The following is an 18,883-nucleotide window of genomic DNA, read 5'->3' as shown; positions in this document are numbered from 1 at the left end:
ACACTTGGACTGTTGTGTTCAGATCTGGTCACCTGGTTTTCAGTGTGATGTGGAGACATTGGAAAGGGTCCCGAGATGAGTGACTAAGACAATATCAGGAGTTTGGAATGCTGGCTATGGAGAGAGGTTGAAGAGATATGGATTGCAGAGTTTGGTGGATATGAGGAAGAGAGGTGATATGATAGAGATCTTTAAGTTAGTGAGAGGATTTTATCAGATTAATTCAGAGGAGATTATAAAAAGAGGTGAGAGGAGAAGAACCAGAGGTCATTCCTGGAAGTTATGTAAAAGTGCAGTGAAGAAGGGTGTGAGGAGTAGATTTTTTACATGGAGAATTGTCAGTGAATGGAACACATTGCCAGAATGTGTTGTTAATGCAAGGAGTGTTAAGGACTTTAAGATTCTATATGATAAATATGTTGTCAATTGAATGAACCTCCCTCGATGAGTCTGTCGACTCCATGGAGGGTATAATAATAATAATACCCAGCAGTTGCTTCTTTATTAATAGATGACAAGCAGAACGCCATCCAAGGCTTGGTGACAACTTAATAAATCACATTATAGCCATTTGCCACAGTCCATCTCCTTTGTAACTTCGTAAAGAGAACAAATTTGTGAAATTTCTTAATAATTGACCCTTGGAAACCATGCTGTGTGCTGTTCATCAAGTAATCTCTCCTCTCAAGAGTGTAGTAGATACAGTTCCTAATTAATTTGTCAATTACTCCTATGAGGCTGACTGGTTTGCATGAAGTGTGATCAAAAATTACAGCGTTGGAGGGAGAGCGAAGAACCAGGCTGTTTCAAACGAATCAGTTCGAACCAGCTGCCAGGCCAGTGAAACCTTATCAAAATGATTCAATAAAAGGTGAATATATGGATGCTTGGGCAAAATCATGTCTTCTATATGGTCTGGGCTAGGGCAACTCGTAAATGCTGGTGAGTGTATTCCCATAAACTCTCTGGTCAACTTTTTTATGAAAAACTTTCATAGTTTCTACATTCGGCTTGAAATAATGCTGGATTTAACATCCACTTGATTTATATAATTTTACTAGGGTGATTTATAGGTACAGGGTGCCATAATTAAAAAGTTGGTGGTGTTCGGAGCCCTCCAGCGAAAAATATAATGGATGAAATTCAATCACACTTGGTGTAAGTACACTCTGGAACTGGGGTTTTTATTTACAGAAGATAAAAAATAGTACAAAATTCTGGCACCAGGGGAAATTTGGTGCTATAAGCACATGATGTTTGCATAATCTCAATGTTTCAACTGATGAGTTTGTAAATATAAGGAAGACTGAAGCGAATTCGCATCATTCTGATAAGACTGAAGTGCCGCGGATCTCACCTTACCGGAATGCGTGTTGCTTGTCAAGCTTTACTATCAACAATGCGGTAATGCTAATACTCTGCTTCGAGAATTCCAATTCCGGCGTTTGAAGGATAGGAGAAAAGGTCCACTGACAATAACAAATCTTAGAAAAATGACTTTATGATTTGAAAATAGTGGATCTTTAGCAGTGAGGCTAGGATGAGGGCACAAATGATTATTCCTCAACAATTTGATAGAGTCACAACTGCCATCATGGAACACGGAATGAATAACACACAAGGGTCCAGCAGTGATTTTGCAATATCAATGCAACTGGACATCCCATATTCTACTGGGTTGAAAATCCTGCATCAAATGCTGAGGTTTTTCCCTTACAAGATTTCCCATACTCAAGCTTTGCTTGATGATGTGGAAACTCACTGCAGTTTGCCCTGACATTCTTAGCTGAAATGGAGGTGGATGATGCATGGCCATGGAAGATCTTGTGTAGTGATGAGGCACGTTTTTATCTGAATGGTAGTGTTAACTCACACACACTTGGGCTGCAAATAACCCTCATGTTCCATCAAATCCCTTTACACTCACCAAAAGTCACAGTGTGGTGTGGTTTTGCTGCATCATTTATTATTGGTCTGTACTTTTTTGAAGAACTTCTCCTGACAAGACCAGTGACTTGTGCCATCTCTGCTGTTAGGTGTTGAGAAATGCTATGCAACTTTCTTGTTTTGCAACTGCAGCAGTCTTGACTGTACCATATTCATTCAGGAGGGAGCACTAACTCGCATTGGATTTCTGATACAGTGAATGTTACAAAAACACTTCACAGAACACAGTCATTCATTTTAGTTATTTCAACTTTTGACTAATGTTATTAATTATTAATCATTCATTTTCCACAGCATGGCACTTCGTTCACCTGATCTCAGGTGTGACTTTTGGTTGTGGGGCCATCTGAAACATGTGGTGTAAGAAGTACATTTTCCTGAATTAGCAACCTAGAAAGGCAGAAGACCGTTGTGTTTTGTTGTAGAAAATATCATTCACAGAATGCAGTTCTTAGAACTTCTGAAAGGAAGACACGTTGAACCACATCTTTATACAAACACGAAAATTGATTAATTAAACAGTAATGTCTTTTCTAGCCATTACTGTTTAATTAATTCCAAACCATGTGCCAAACATTTAGCACAAAATTTTCCCTGGTGGCAGAATTTTGTACTATTTTTTATCTTCTACAAATAAAAACTCCATGTTCCAGAGTGTATTTACACCATGCTTGGTTGAATTTTATCCAATACATTTTTCGCTAAGGGATCTGAACACCTCTTTAATTATGGCTGCCCTGTATATATATATATATATATACACACACACACACACACACACACATAGACACAGTGATTTTTTAGTGATACTCAACGGTGAAGTGTACTGGCATGTTTATTAACAGTGATGTGTGATATAACATACAGATGTGGTACATTTTGAAATTAGTAATATTCAGTAATTTTTTTAAACATTTACTTAGTATGAAAATAAGTTTATTATTTATTGAAATTTAAATTTTCACTACATCTATTGTTGAGATATTTGCTATGTAGCATTTTTATTAAGATTATTAAATTAAATCTTTTAATTTTATTTTCAAATTATTTTAATTTTTGCTGCTAACAAAGAATGAGTGCTGGCACCAGTGGCGGCTTGTACATAAGCACTGCGACACTGCAGCACACCCCGAAGGAAAATATAAAAAAATTGAATTTTGTTTGTGTTTATAAATAATAACAATGCTGACAACATTATGTAAATACAATACAGCATGTTAAAGGTTACAGCTTATGTTTCGACATTGATTGAATAGTTAATAATTGGAATTGTTCGATTAATGCTTTAGATTTCTAAACAAATACACTGCGATCTAACGCAGTGTTGGAATTATCACGTTCGGCAAATTGCAGCTAGACTTGCCGATATTCGTTTGCACTTGTCACTGCACATAACAAGTGAATCTGACACTGCTCGTGGAGCAGAGTCACTACAGATAAATTGTATGCTTGTGTACATTATTTCTGTATATGAAACCTTTATTATTGGCATGTGTTCATGGTGAGGGTGAAATATTTTTAATAAAGCAATTATTTTAATATGTAAATTTATTTATCAATAAATTGTTTACTTATTAGGAAAAAATGAATTGTTTTTCTTATTTTTGTTGGATTCTGAATGAAGAGAAATTAAAATTATTAATACTCCCTTCAGAATTCAACATAATCCACCATATCAAAGGTCACATTTGTAGATATCATTTAATGTAAATCTCTTGTTATAAACTATTATTCATATAATTACTTTTGAGTTTTTTTATTTCATTATTTAATCTAGGATATGTATTAATAATGGAAAGGACTCTGTATAAAAATAACGTTCAGATTATTTTATTTGTTCCTATATGAATAGTAGAAGAATTTGTGTTCATCTTATTTAATTGTATATTATTTGAATTGAAAAATATCCTTTTATTTTATTTCTGTATGTAAAGGTAAAATGTTTATGTAATGCTTATGCTTATGTACTGCTCTAATTGTTGTCATGGAGACGGAGTTAAAAGTAGAAAGCGCGACCGTGGTAGTGCCTGAGTTATGGATGTGAGATGGAATTGATATAAACTAGACGGTGAGAACAAGTTTTGGTGGGAAAAAGGAGTGAAGGTATATAAACGGAAAGCGAGAGTAAACAAAAAGAGTTGAGCAGTCGGAGTCGGGAGTCAGCACTAGAACTGGGGAACTAGAGACTGAGTATAGTTGTAGCACTCAGTACAGTACAATAGAGATGAGGAAATAATATATTAGTAGCACAGAGGCTGTAGTACAAAGAATTAAGTGCTATAATTAGATTACGATCTAATTAAAAATCTCAGGAGGAGATATAAATGTAGAAAGTATTTTATCTTGGGTATAATACTTTCTACATTTATATAGAAATGTAGAAATTTATATACTGTATAATATAAATGTAGAAAGTATTTTACCTTGGGTATCCAAGGTAAAATACTTTCTACATTTATATCTCCTCCTGAGATTTTTATTTAATAAGGTTAAAACACCTTATGGTAACTTGTTCTGGTAAAATACTTATAAGCTCTGTATTACTAAAATCTTGGTATTTCTAGCCATGCTTCCACTGATGAGACCTCAATAAAGGTCGAAACCGGTCTGGGTAGTGGCCCCTTGCCTTTAATGCAAAACATCATACATCTCCTCCAGGAGATGTGCTTTGCATTAAGGGTAAATATTAAGATTAGTGATCAGAGCTTATTCTACTTTTACCATGAGTTGCCTTGGTCTTGCACTACGTGCAAGGTCAGCTAGACTTGCAACCCTTGCAGGTGCAAACTTGACTTGTTTGTCTGTTTGCTTACTTGGGAAATGGAGTAAAACCAGGTTTAAAATAGCTTGGTATCTTTAACATATATATATATACACACACATACATGCATAAGTTGGATACACGTCTAGTTTCATCTATGTCATTTTATCTAGACGAAACTAATTGTGTATTCAAATAATAGTTTTTTCGGGATATGGTCAACTGGGCGACAGAATTAAAGATCAAATATGCAACTCTATTCTGTTGATCTATGACCAGGTAAAAATGAGTTTAAAAAAAACGGTATAAACATAAAATGTGAAAAATCTCACTTATAACTAAGTTTATTTTTATTGCATAGTTAGGTTAGGTAAGGTTATTTGAAAAATCTCGCTTATAATTAAGTTTATTTTAAGTTTGATTTAAATTTATTTAAGTTTATTTTTATTGTGTAGTTTGATTAGGTTAGGTTACTAGAAATTAAACTACAAATTATGTTTGTTAATTACAAAATAACATGAAATTCCCTCCATGTACCCTCAAGGGGTGTACAGGATATGATAGTACTACATGAAAAAAATCACATCATTACTAACTTCCTATCTATAATTTTCCTCCAAATCAGTCTGTTACTTGTCAAGACTCCAACATTATCAGATCTCATATTTCTGTCATCTAAGGCACTTTGTACCGTATCAATCCACCTATAACTTGGTCTTCCTCTGGGTTGTTTTAAGTGACCATACCACCTGAGATTAGCTCTGCTAATGCATTTCTGGATGCTGACAATGTCAAGGTCTTTCCTAATATCCTCGTTTTTAATATGATATGGCCATTGATGCCATCTGTTCACACCTAATAATCTTTCTCAGGACTCTCATATCTGCAGTCTCTAGTCTTTGATCAAGTGTTTTACTTCTGACCCAGCTCTCAGATCCATAAGTTAAAACTGGTTTGAACACTGTCTTATATACAGCTAATTGAGTGTTCTGACTAATTTCTCTCTTATTCCATATGAATTTATTCAGTTGACTTCCCACCATACCAGCTTTGCTGATTCTGTTGTCTATTTCTATATTTAATTTACCATCTTCCCTAAAAATCGTGTCTAAGTAGCTGAAATGTTTTACTTGTTCCACAGGTTCTCCATTCACAACACAGTTGACATTTTCAACGATTCTGCCTACTTTCATTGTCTTTGTCTTTTTAATGCTGACCTTCATACCATATCTATTACAACAGTTATTCTATTTAGTCAGGGAATCTTGCAGACTTGTAGCAGATTTATTTAGAAGTATAACATCATCCGCATAAAGCAAAGAGTTGACATTAACATCTCCAATTTTGATATCATGTTTAATACCACTTTCCTTCATAATGTGATCCATATAGATAATGAATAACAGAGGGGATAATGTACATCCTTGTCTCACACCAGATTTAACATTAAACCATCTTCCTGTACTTCTTTCAATTCTAACTGCTGACTTACAACTCAAATAAAGACTAAGTATTGCTTGATATAATGTCCCATTGACACCATATAACTGCAGCGTATTGAATAGCTTCTCTCTTGGCACCTTGTCATATGCCTTTTCCAAATCGACAAAACTTAAGTACAGATTTTTGTTATATTCCCATGCTTTCTTGACTATTTGTCGTAAAGTGAAGATCTGATCCTGACAGCCTCTATTTGGCCTGAATCCAGCTTGTTCTTCACCAAGCTTTTCTTCCACAATTCTTCTCAACCGTTTCTCAAGTATACTTGCATAGATCTTGCCAGGAACACTCAGTAGGGAAATACCTCTGTAATTCTCACATTCAGTTTTATTTCCCTTTTTATATATGGATACTATGAGAGCTCTACTCCAATCATCGGGAATTCGTTCCCTCTGTCCAGGCTTTCTGAACTATGCAGTGCAGCCACTGTAAGATTCTTATACCACCATACTTCAGCATTTCTGGTCTAATATCATCTCCTCCTGCTGCCTTTCGACATTTCAAGCCTTTGATGGCTTTTTCTACTTCAAGTATGGATATATATTCCTGACTGCATGCCTGGTCAATGTTTTTTACCACTGTGCTGTCATCACTGCTTGTTTCATTTAGCAGTTTTTCAAAGTAATTACTCCATACTTCAAGGATATCTTTTTCTTCCATTTTCATGTCACCTTTATCATCTCTAACTCCTTTTACAGCACTCTTTCCTCCATTCCTAAGCTTCTTCAACAACCTCCAGAATATTTTGCCACCTTCTTGATATTTATTTTCTATATTCTTGCCAAAGTCCTCCCATGACTTTTGTTTAGCTAGTATTACACAGTGTTTAGCATGCTTGCATTTGTCTCTATATTCTCTAAGAGCACAAGCTGACGTATTTGACAGGAACTTTTGATATGCTTTCTTCTTTTCCTTCACTGCCTCTTTAACTTCCTGTGTCCACCAGGGAGTTCTGATTTTTTTATCCTTTGCAGACAACCTCACCACATGCCTCTCTCGCAGAATCAATCAATGTTTTCTTCAGAGTTTGCCACTGAATCTCCAAGATTTGTTTCCTGTTCTCAAACTCTTTCATTTTTTCTTCAATAATCTTTGTGTATTTTAGTCTACAGTTCACATCTGAGAGCTGCTCAACTTTTATTTGCTTTAAAACTTTCTTACATGTTATTCTTTTGAATATGAAATTCAATTTTATCCTGCTCAAGACTAAATAGTGATCACTTCCAATTTCAAATCCTCTGTACACTCTAGTGTCCTGCACCAGGGAGAAAACATCACTATCAACAATAACATAGTCAATGAGACTTTTCTTATTCCTAGTCTCTTCTCTCCATGTGAATTTGTGCACATTTTTATGTTGGAACATGGTGTTAGTAATAACCAGTCCATGTCCTAAGCAGAAATCCAACAGATATTTGCCATTATTATTATTAGCTTTGCTCTTTTCTCCAAATTTTCCCAAAATATTTTTGTATGTCTCGCAATCATTTCCTACTCTGCTATTTAGATCCCTAACAAGGACCGACTTTTCCTTCTTCATTGTGTCAGTTGCTTTTTCTAAAGCCTCAAAAAAATTCCTCTACTGCTACCTTAGTAGAACCTTCTGTGGGACCATAGGCAGAAATAAGTCTCATGGTCCAGTTCCCCATTCTCATATTTGCCCACATTACTCTACTTGAGACTGACTGCCATTCAAGAAGATGAGCCTCGTATTTTGTGTTGAATACTATGGCTACTCCTTCTTTTCCTTGATTGTCATTGCCTGAATATAACATTTTGTATTTATTGCTCAGAAAGAGATCTCCAGTTTTGGTCTTTTTTGTTTCAGTCACCCCTATTGTGTCGAACTTGTACTTATCTAATTTCTCAGCTAGCTCTATTTCTTTGCCATTAAGGCTTCTTACGTTGATAATACCGATCTTTAACTCTGGTGATGTTGAGTTGGGGTTTGTTTTCAGATTTGTCTTTCTTTTAATATGTTAAATAAAATACTTCTTTTAACTTTATTAACTTGTTTTTCAAAGTCAATAAATGTAATATGTGTTTCTAAATTGTATTCTCTTTTCTTTATGATTAATTTTAGGCAAAAAGCTGGGTCTATACATGATTGTCCTTTTCTAAATCCATTTTGCACTTTTAAAATAAAGTTTTCAAATATTTTATTATTTTGTTATTTAAAATTATGCTATATATTTTGTAACAGGAATTTAAAATACTTATAGCGCTAAAATTTTTAGGATCGTCTCTACTAACTTTTTTAAAGATAGGGATCACTATTGCTTTTTTCCATTCTATTGGTGGGTTACTTGTTGAATAGATTTTATTTAAAAATAATAAGAGTCTTTCCTTGAATCTTATTCCTGCATATTTATATAATTCTGAGCCTAACTTATCTTCTGTAGGTGATTTTTCATTTCTTGTTTCTTTCATGGTGATTTCTAATTCTTCTTTAGTTATTTCCTTTTCATTTTCATTAAATGTTTGCCAATTATCTTTTTAAAAATATTTATCTCTCCACAATTCTGTATAGAAATTTAGAACCCCTTCTAATATAAATTTGGTGTTTAATTTTATGCTTTCTTTAGTATCTTTACTTAAATGTTTCAAAATCTTATATACATTGGGTCTTATTTTATATAAATCATTTCTAAATTAGAAACAAATTTGTTCCATGATCGCTATGTCTTTTCTGACTTCTCTTTTAGCAATGGCTCTTATTCGTTTATATTCTATTTCATCTTTTAATCTTTTACTGCTTAACCATTTATGATATGCTTTTTTTATTTTGATTATTTCTTCGATTGGATCTTCCTATAACTTCAGTTTTTTCTTTTTATTGAATTTTTTAGTCTTTCCTAAGCTTTCATTTGCTGCTCTTCTTATTTTATGACCCTTATACTATTAGAGTATTCGAGGGCTATAGGATCTTTCTATATCTGTGCCCCTCTCTAAAATCTACTCTTTCCCTTTCGAATATCTTATTCCTCCTACAGGCTTAAATTTGTAAGAATGCTAGTTCAGAAGCCCTAAGAAATGACCTACTAACCAGACAACTAGAATAACCGTTGATCAAATCTTTGTCTCTTCAGCATACTATGTGAAATATAATTTAGCTTATATTTCATTCAATTATATTCAATCTCTGTATGTATATGTGTATACTCCAGATGATGACCTTAATATGAAGGTAGAAATGTTGGAAAATTAAATTAATTATTTATAACACAGTTGTAGAATTCATAATTTGTGTAAAATGAAAATGAGGATTATATTTTGACGTTTCCATTTTCGCTTTACCTTTTCCATAGATTCATTTTGATTAATGTGTTGGCTTAAAAGTAGTTTAATGTTCTTCACGTCAGATGACTAGCCTGGCAATAGATAGTCCAGTGGTGGGGCTGCTACCTTAAGGCTTCTGAACTAGCCTTCTTCCAAATTTAAACCCATAGAAGGAATAGGGTATTTGAAGGGGAAAGAGTAGATTTTAAAGTGGAGGGGGAAATGGATATGGGCCAGAAATGGAAAGACTCTATAGCCCTCGAGTGCTCTAATAGCATAAGGGTCATAAAATAAGAAGAGTTGGCTGATAAGGCCTTATAGGAAAGATTAAAGTTAGTGGATCTTCCTCAGAGTGGAGGAAGAAGAGGATAGATCCAGCTTGGGGACCATTGGAGTGCCACTTCCCTTACAATCGAGACGATTGCCCCTTATGGCTCTATTGGTCCATGAGTCCTTATTCAATATATTTGGACCACACCACCATATCTGTTGGGCTTCCTTATCCGACACCCAGGGGACGTGCTCTAGAGGTTACAGGGCCCCCCGAAAGGTATCAAATATGACCATGGAAATTTTTGTAGAAGATGCAGGCAGCAGAAAACCTGTGTAAAAGAGTGGAGCGAATTGGTTTGAAATGGGTCATTAATCAGCCTAACTGCTTTCTTCAGTACTAAGCCAAGTATCTTTAGGGTGTTCTTAGGGTTCCACCTCAGATGTGCGAACAGTGTTCATTTGTTTGATGGATTTTGTGATTTGTATAGAATTAATAACTATTCAGATGTAAAACATTGCTTCAAGAAAATGTGAAAGCCTAACTTTTTTTTTTTTTGGATATACTAAGGAGGCAATATTTATAATATGTTTATGCCAAGAGAGAGAGAGAGAGGTTCCCATAAGAAGAGGAATCGTATCCATTTGGAGATTTGGGTATTGTCTGTAGTAAGTAAGACTGGGAGAAAAGGATTCTTTTTTGCAAGAAATAAAACAGGATTGAGTTTTACTAGGACTGAATTAACAAGTTTATGATCAAAATGCTATTGAAGAAGGAGATCAGCATATAAGAGTGTAAAAGGTTTGTTGGAAAAAAAGAAAAAACAAAAGGGTGTCAAGTTTGAAGATCAACATATGAGAGTGTAAAAGTTGATATTCTGGTCTAAGTTTTGATTATTTGGATAGTGTAATGTTGTGAAGTGTGAAAGAAAAGTGCAGTGTAATACCATCATCATCAAAATATGCATTGGATTTGCATAAAAATATTTGAGAGTTCACTGTATAGAAAGAAGAAAATATGTGAAACTACTTTGGAACTGCCATGCAATCTGCTGTGGAACCCTCAGCAGATTGCATGGTTTTAGTATTGAATATCTGTTGCCATCACATGTAATGTGCATCCTGTCAGAAAGCCAGCAACTCAGTTGCAAAAGTCAAAAGACAGATTATATGATTGGAACTTACTTAATATGCCTTTCTGCCAAATTTTGTCAAATGCTTTAGAGGTACCACCAGTAACCACTTGATATTTTCCAAACTTTTCCATAGCAATTGTACATAGGTGGGGAATGTAAGCAAATGGATCTCTTGCTGATCAGCAGTGGAAGAATCCATGCTCATGATCATTTATTCATTGAGAGGAACTCCTGGGTAGCATAGAAGTTGAGTGTTAATCATTTTCTCCATTACTTTAGAAAGAATTCAAAGTGTGAGAAATTGGACAGTAATTTGATGGAAAAATTTGTTGCACTTGTTAGGAATGGATTAATTTCCAGATTGAAGGATATGCATATCACTAGAATAGAAGAGAATAAAAAGGTAACATAGAACTGAAGTCAACTCTGGAGGACAAATTTGTGTTGTGTTTAAAACTTTAAATCATTAATATGAAGTATTATAGTTTATAAAAGTATAGTGCTGAATTAACCTGTATTTTTAGTTATATGTTTGTATTTCTGATGGTGATCATAATACAATGTGATGTTAAAGATACCAAGCTATTTTAAACCTGGTTTTACTCCAATTTCCCAAGTAAGCAAACAGACAAACAAGTCAAGTTTGCACCTGCAAGTGTTGCAAGTCAAGCTGATCCTGCACATAGTGCAAGACAAAGGCAACTCATAGTAAAAGTAGAATAAGCTCTGATCACTAATCTTAATATTTACCCTTAATGCAAAGCACATCTCCTGGAGGAGATGTATGTTGCTTTGTATTAAAGGCAAGGGGCCACTACCCAGACCGGTTTCGACCTTTATTGAGGTCTCATCAGTGGAAGCCAGGCTAGAAATACCAAGATTTTAGTAATACAGAGCTTATAAGTATTTTACCAGAACAAGTTACCATAAGGTGTTTTAACCTTATTAAATAAAAATCTGAGGAGGAGATATAAATGTAGAAAGTATTATACTTTTACCATGAGTTGCCTTGGTCTTGCACTATGTGCAGGATCAGCTTGACTTGCAACACTTGCAGGTGCAAACTTGACTTGTTTGTCTATTTGCTTACTTGGGAAATTGGAGTAAAACCAGGTTTAAAATAGCTTGGTATCTTTAACATTTATTATACCCAAGGTAAAATACTTTCTACATTTATATCTCCTCCTGAGATTTTTATTTAATAAGGTTAAAACACCTTATGGTAACTTGTTCTGGTAAAATACTTATAAGCCCTATATTACTAAAATCTTGGTATTTCTAGCCATGCTCCCACTGATGAGACCTCAATAAAGGTCGAAACCAGTCTGGGTAGTGGCCCCTTGCCTTTAATACAAAGCAATATACATCTCCTCCAGGAGATGTGCTTTGCATTAAGGGTAAATATTAAGATTAGTGATCAGAGCTTATTCTACTTTTACTATGAGTTGCCTTGGTCTTGCACTATGTGCAGGATCAGTTTGACTTGCAACACTTGCAGGCGCAAACTTGACTTGTTTGTCTGTTTGCTTACTTGGGAAATTGGAATAAAACCAGGTTTAAAATAGCTTGGTATCTTTAACATTTATTATACCCAAGGTAAAATACTTTCTACATCATAATACAACATTTGCAACACAGGTTATTTTAATTTGTTCTGTTCTATTTTAATCAGACTGTAGTTGTAGAATTTCTTATGGCATGGTTTCATAGCTTGTTATTCTGTATTTAATGATTACTTGTGCTGATTTTCATTATTACTTACAGTTATAGATGACCAAGAAATTGTATATAGAGACTATATTGATATTAGTGTAGCTGTAGCAACTCCTAAGGTAAGTGATTTGTTTTTTATAATGTGTGTGTTTAAACATTAATAATGAATAAACCATGTAGATTGAACTCTGGCATTGTGTTTTTATGTGACTCCCACCTGTGAGAGATCATAAACCTATTAGTACATTAGTGCTCTGGATGAGTTAAGAATTTTTTATTTTTTTAATTTAATTTTTTTTTTCTTTTTTTTACATAATCCAGAAAACTATCCTCTACAGACCAAACATTGAACTCTTACAAGCTATTTCATGCCTCTGATAAGTAGAGTGGGGGATTCCACCTAGAGACAATCACAAGCATTCATGCCCAACGGTGGATTTGGGTGGATGAATGCTTGTTGATTAGAGATTGGATGTGCTAACCACTTGATCAATCAGGGGCTGGCCATTGTGAAAGTCTGTGTGATAGAAGATTTTCTTTATCTGGTGTGAAACCATCACCCTACTTCTTGGAAGTCTAAAGTGACAAAAAAATTGAATGTTTTCTCCCAAGAGCAGTTAGCCTCCATAGTTTAGTCAGGTTTTGATGAAGTCCTTTGGTTGGAAAGACCTTGGTTTGAATCCCATCTAGAACGTGAAGATCTTTTATCAGGATTTTTCAACTGAAGGTGAATTTGCCGGTCTCATATGGAGGTTGCATGGTTTTTCCCTACCAGAAACTCAGGTGTTTAATCCTGTAAAACAGGCCATTCAAACACATGCAATTAACAGACATAATGTGTCACCCCCCCTCATAGCCTGAGTTGTTTTGGCTGTAAATCTACATCATCCAACTCTCAAGAGCATAGTTTTTAGATTACTTAATCCTAGCACATCCATGGTGATAATGTGTTATAGGTTTACACTGTTTAATAGGTGGATTCACATAAAAAGGGTAGAGGGATGTTATTTTAGTCTGGATTGTAGACCAGACATTTGAAAATATTAAAATTCTGATGAACTTCATGGATCAAAAAAAAAATTCCAAAGAATGTCTTTTGAACCACTATAACTAACTATTAATTACACAGTTGTATTTAAACAACAACATTGGCTTAAGCCACAATATAAAATGATGGTACAACAGGACAGAATTTCATGCCTGCTGGGGCGTCGCCTGGTTAAACAAGGCCCCAATTGTTTTCGCCAGGGAACCAGGGCAAACAGCGAAAAGTCTGCTACTGGAACAAATCGTAAAACATACCCCAACTCAACATCACCAGAGATCAAGATCGGTACTATCAACATAAGAAGCCTGATTGGCAAAGAAATGGAGCTAGCTGAGAAATTAGTTAAGTGCCAGATCGACATAATATGGGTGACGGAAACAAAACAGACAAAATCTGGTCAGATTTTTCTGAGCAATTAATACAAAATGTTATATTCAGGCAATGACAATCAGGGAAAAGGTGTAGTTATAGTACTGAATACAAAATATGAGGCTTAATCTTTTTGAATGGCAAGCAGTATCAAGTAGAGTGATGCGGACAAATATCAGAACAGGGAACTGGACAATGAGACTTATCTGAAGGTTCTACTAAAGTAGAAGTGGAGGAATTTTTTGAGGCTATAGAGAAAGCAACTGACACAATGAAAAAGGAAAAGTTGGTCCTTGTTGGGGATCTAAATAGCAGAGTAGGAAATGAGTACAGCTTACATGGGAGTAGAGCTCTCAAATGATTGTCAGACATACAAAAATATTTTTGGAAAATTGGAGATTAAAGCTAATAATACTGGCAAATACCTGCTGGATTTCTGCTCAGGACATGTTATTACTAACACAATGTTCCAACATAAAAATGTGCACAAATTCACATGGAAAGAAGAAAAGTCTCATTGATTATGTTATTGTTGATAGTGATGTTTTCTCACTGGTGCTTGACACTAGAGTGTACAGAGGACTTGAAATTGGAAGTGATCACCATTTAGTATTGAGCAGGATAAAATTGAATTCCATGTTGAAAAGAACATGTAAGAAAGTTTTAAAGCAAATAAAAGTTGAGCAGCTCTCTGATTTGAACTGTAGACTAAAATATTATTGAAAAAAAAAATTAAAGAGTTTGAGAACAGGAATGAAACCTTGGAGATTCAGTGGCAAATCCTGAAGAAAACATTGATTGATTCTGCCAGAGAGGCATGTGGTGAGGTTGTCTGCAAGCATGGAAAAATCAGAACTCCATGGTGAATGGGGGAAAGTCAAAGAGACAGTGAAGGAAAAGAAGAAAGCATATCAAAGTTCCTGGCAAATAAGTCACCTTGTGCTCTTAGAGAATACAGAGACAAATGTATGAAAGCTAAAACACCGTGTAAAACTAGCTAAAAAAAAAGTCATGAGTAAAGGCTTTGGTAAGAACAGAGAAAATAAATATCAAAAAGTGGCAAAATATTCTGGAGGCTCTTGAAAAAGCTCAGAAATGGAGGAAAGAGTGCTGTAAAAGGAATGGAATTAGAGATGATAAAGGTGACATAAAAACTGGAGAAAAAAAGATATCCTTGAAGTATGGAGTAATTACTTTGAAAAATTACTAAATGAAACATGTAGTGATAGCACAGTGGTAAAAAAAACACTGACCAGGCATGCAATCAGGAATACATATCCATACTTGAAGTAGAAAAAGCCATCAAAAGCATGAAATGTGGAAAGGCAACTGGAATAGATGATATTTGACCAGAAATGCTCAAGTATGGAGGTATAACAGTATCTGCACTGCATATTTCTGAAGGCTTGGACAGAGGGATGAATTGTAGATGATTGGAGTAGAGCTCGCATATTACCTGTATATAAAAAGGGAAATAAAACTGGATGTGAGAATTACAGAGGTATTTTTCTACTGAGTGTTCCCGGTAAGATTTATGCAAGTATACTTGAGAAATGGTTGAGAATGATTGTGGAAGAGAAGCTTTGTGAAGAACAAGCTGGATTCAGGCCAAATAGAGGCTGTCAGGATCAGACTTTAGCTTTACAACAAATAATTGAGAAATCATGGGAATATAACAAAGATCTGTATTTAAGTTTTGTAGATCTGCAAGAAGCATATGACAAGGTGTCAAGAAAAAAGCTATTCAAAACACTGCAGTTGTATGGTATCAGTGGAGCTTTATATCAAGCAATACTTTGTCTTTATTTGAGTTGTAAGTCAGCAGTTAGAATTGAAGGAATTACAGGAAGATGGTTTAATGTTAATCCTGGTGTCAGACAAGGATGTACATTATCCCCTTTGTTATTTATTATCTATATGGATCACATTATGAATGAAAATGGCATTAAAACTTGTATCAAAATTGGAGATGTTAATTTCATCTCTTACTTTATGCAGATGATGTTATTACCTTGATAGATCTGTGTTTCACCATGAGTGCTGGCCCTGCCTGCACTCATGGTGAAAGTATGTGAGTATCTGATGCCCCTAGGCAAAGAAAATTTAGGTGCCCCTATACATTGTCTCTCTATATATTTTGTCATTCTCACACAAGCACATGTACACCTACAAATGTGGATATTTATAAAAATAAATAATCGCCCCTAGCTGATTGCCTAGGTTCGCCTAATGGTAAAAACCAGCCCTGAGTGCTGGTCACAAAGATGTCTCCAATGACCTCAATCTTGATTCTCTCTCTTTCCATATTATATCCATAGATTTCATTAATGGATCTTCCCATCTTTTAGGTGGTCTTCTTGGTTTTCTCTTTATTCTTGGTTGTCAGTTGAGTATTCTATATGTCTGTCTGTTATCCCTGAGTCTGACTATGTGACCTGCCCATCTCATCTTGCTTCCGTTTACTGCAGTTACCACATCTTTTATGCCTGATCTCTTTTCTTAGTTCCATGTTTCTAACATGTTCCATTTTGCTCATGTTACAGATCCTACGTTCTATTACACACTGAGTTTTTCTGAGAGTCTCTTCTTCTTTTCTTGTCGTGTTCCATGTTTCTGATCCATATGTGAGTGATTGAAGAATGTCACTATTAAATAGTTTTTCCTTTGCAGAGATGTCAAGATTTGGATCAGTAAGTGTTTCTCTTAGTCTGTTGAATGATAGCCATGCAGCTTTCTTTCTTTTTGCTAGTTCTTCAGATAAATCGTTATTCATTTTTATTGTTTGTCCCAAGTAATTGTAGGAGTCAACTTGTTCTGTAGGGATGTTATTAATACGTAGGTGACTGTCACTTGTATAGATGTTTTTAATCCATTTTGTTTTTTCTAAATTCATTTCTAAGCCTATCTTACTGCTGTTTGTGTATAGTTTTTCACCCATTTCTTCTAAGTCTTTTGGGTTGTGGGATATCGATATTAGATCATGCAAACATAAGGATTTGTAGTTTTTCACCATCCATGCTTATTCCTCTGTTTAGGTCTATTTTTTTTTTTTTTTTTTTTTTTCAGAATGCATTCTAAAGTGCTGGTAAATAGATTAGGGGAGATCACATAGCCTTGGCAAACCCCGTCTCTTTATATCTATGTTTATAGGTTGATCAAATATAGGGTTATTTATGTGGATTGATTTTTGTTAATTTCTGTTACCATGTAACAGAAATTAACAAAATAGGGTCCACATTTATTTCCAGTAAGGCATTCATCTGAAATCTTTCTTTCTTTGAAGTATCACGTGAATCTGGCAGCCAAGGCTTTGAATATAGTTGGTCCACCTTGTTGGATTTCTTCAGCCTTAACATGATCGTCCTGAGGCTTTACCTTTACTCATTTTCTTAAGGGCATGTTCTGTTTCTTCTGGAAGTATATCTGGTATATTGCTTGGTTTTGGAATGATAGGTTCTGAGACTTGGCACTTAGTTGCATAAAGATCATTATAAAATTCTGTACAATTTCTTCTATCCTTTTTCTAATAGTATGTTTTTTCCATTTTGATCCTGTAAAGCAGGTGGAATTGACTGTTTAAAATTTAAATCTTTTTCTATTTTTTTCAGGCTGGTTTTTGCCTGCACCTCTTAGTTTTTGTATCCTGAAAGCTTTGTAGTCTTCTGGAATTCTTTTCCTTAGTAACTTGCAGATAATTTTGTATTCTAGAAAATTTCCTTCAGATTTCTTCAGTTCTTTTCTCTTTTTCAGTAGTTTGAGGTGAGAGTCGTTTGCTTTTCTTTTGTTTCACAGGAATTTCTGATTTTTTTTTTTTTTTTTTTTTTTTTTTTTTTGCACTTGTTGAATTTCTTAATAAATTCAATAGAGTCATCATTTATGTAATAGTTCTTAATAGTCCATTCGGTCTCTTCTACGTACTTCCTGAACTTGTGGTAGTCTATTTGTTTAGGTTGTCTTTTGTGGTTTGATGTTGCCCTGATATGTTGTTATTTTTTGTGGTCTATTCTTATAATGACTCTGAGGAGTCTGTGGTCAGAATCTATGTTGAAGTATGTTTTGCCTATTGTACCAACATTTTGTACCAATCTTTTACAATCTGTTAAAATGTAGTCAGTTTCATTTTTTGCGTCTCCATTCGGTGATTGCCATCTTCCTGGGCGTTTGTTGTAAAAAAGTGTTCACGATAAAGAGTTGTTCAGCTGCATCAAATTCAGCTAATTTCTCTCCTCTTCTATTTCTTTGTCCCAGGCCATTTGGACCTATAAATTTTTTGTTTTCTTTTCCACATCCTATTTTGGCATGAAAGTCACCACCAACAAATGTGTATGTTGACTTGTAATTTAATGCCTGTTCAAGATTCATGTAAAAAATTTCTATTTCTTGATTATCAGCTGCAGATGTTGGAGCGTAGCAGGATATTAATTTTATTATATTGTTCTCTATTCCAATTAGGAGTACAGCTATTCTTTCAGATATGATTTTTCAAGAAAGGATTGACTTGGTGAGCTTAGATTTAACAATGAAGCCCACTCTGCCTTGTTTGCCATTGTTTGAGGATGGTTTGAGGAGTATCTGTGAGTCATCGTACTATCTTGCTTCCAGTTCTTTCAGTCTTTTTGTTTCATTCACTAGCAGGATATCTAAGTTGATATTGGTTAGTTCTTTGATTAATAAATCTATTCTGTAGTCTTTTGCCGAAGTTCAAGTATTGAGGGTATCGATTACCATTTTCATAGATTTAATTGGCAGCCTGTTTTCATCTGCGAGATTCTTAGCACCCCGGCCTCAGCCTTACTGGCACTGTAGAAAGGTGAGTGTGGGTTGTGCAGGACTCGGAGCCATTTCTGTTGTTGCAGTAGT

The 18,883-nt window shown here is 34.8% G+C and overlaps 1 protein-coding gene across 1 annotated transcript in view; it reads left to right on the top strand.

Moving 5' to 3' along the window:
• The window catches only part of LOC150110340 (dihydrolipoyllysine-residue succinyltransferase component of 2-oxoglutarate dehydrogenase complex, mitochondrial), a 258,699-nt gene that overhangs the window by 163,457 nt on the left and 76,359 nt on the right, over positions 1 to 18,883 (top strand). Inside the window, exon 11 of the mRNA XM_090393052.1 lies at positions 12,658 to 12,725. Coding sequence (XP_090249178.1) covers positions 12,658 to 12,725 — 68 coding nt within the window. The remainder of the gene's footprint in view (positions 1 to 12,657; positions 12,726 to 18,883) is intronic.

Source organism: Typopeltis vanoorti, chromosome 1 (assembly GCF_054136105.1).
Source record: "Typopeltis vanoorti isolate ZY-2024b chromosome 1, IOZ_Tvanoo_1.0, whole genome shotgun sequence".
Classification (NCBI taxonomy): domain Eukaryota; kingdom Metazoa; phylum Arthropoda; class Arachnida; order Uropygi; family Thelyphonidae; genus Typopeltis; species Typopeltis vanoorti.
Note: the sequence above shows the minus strand (reverse complement) of the source record. Positions and strands in the feature narration are given on the sequence as shown.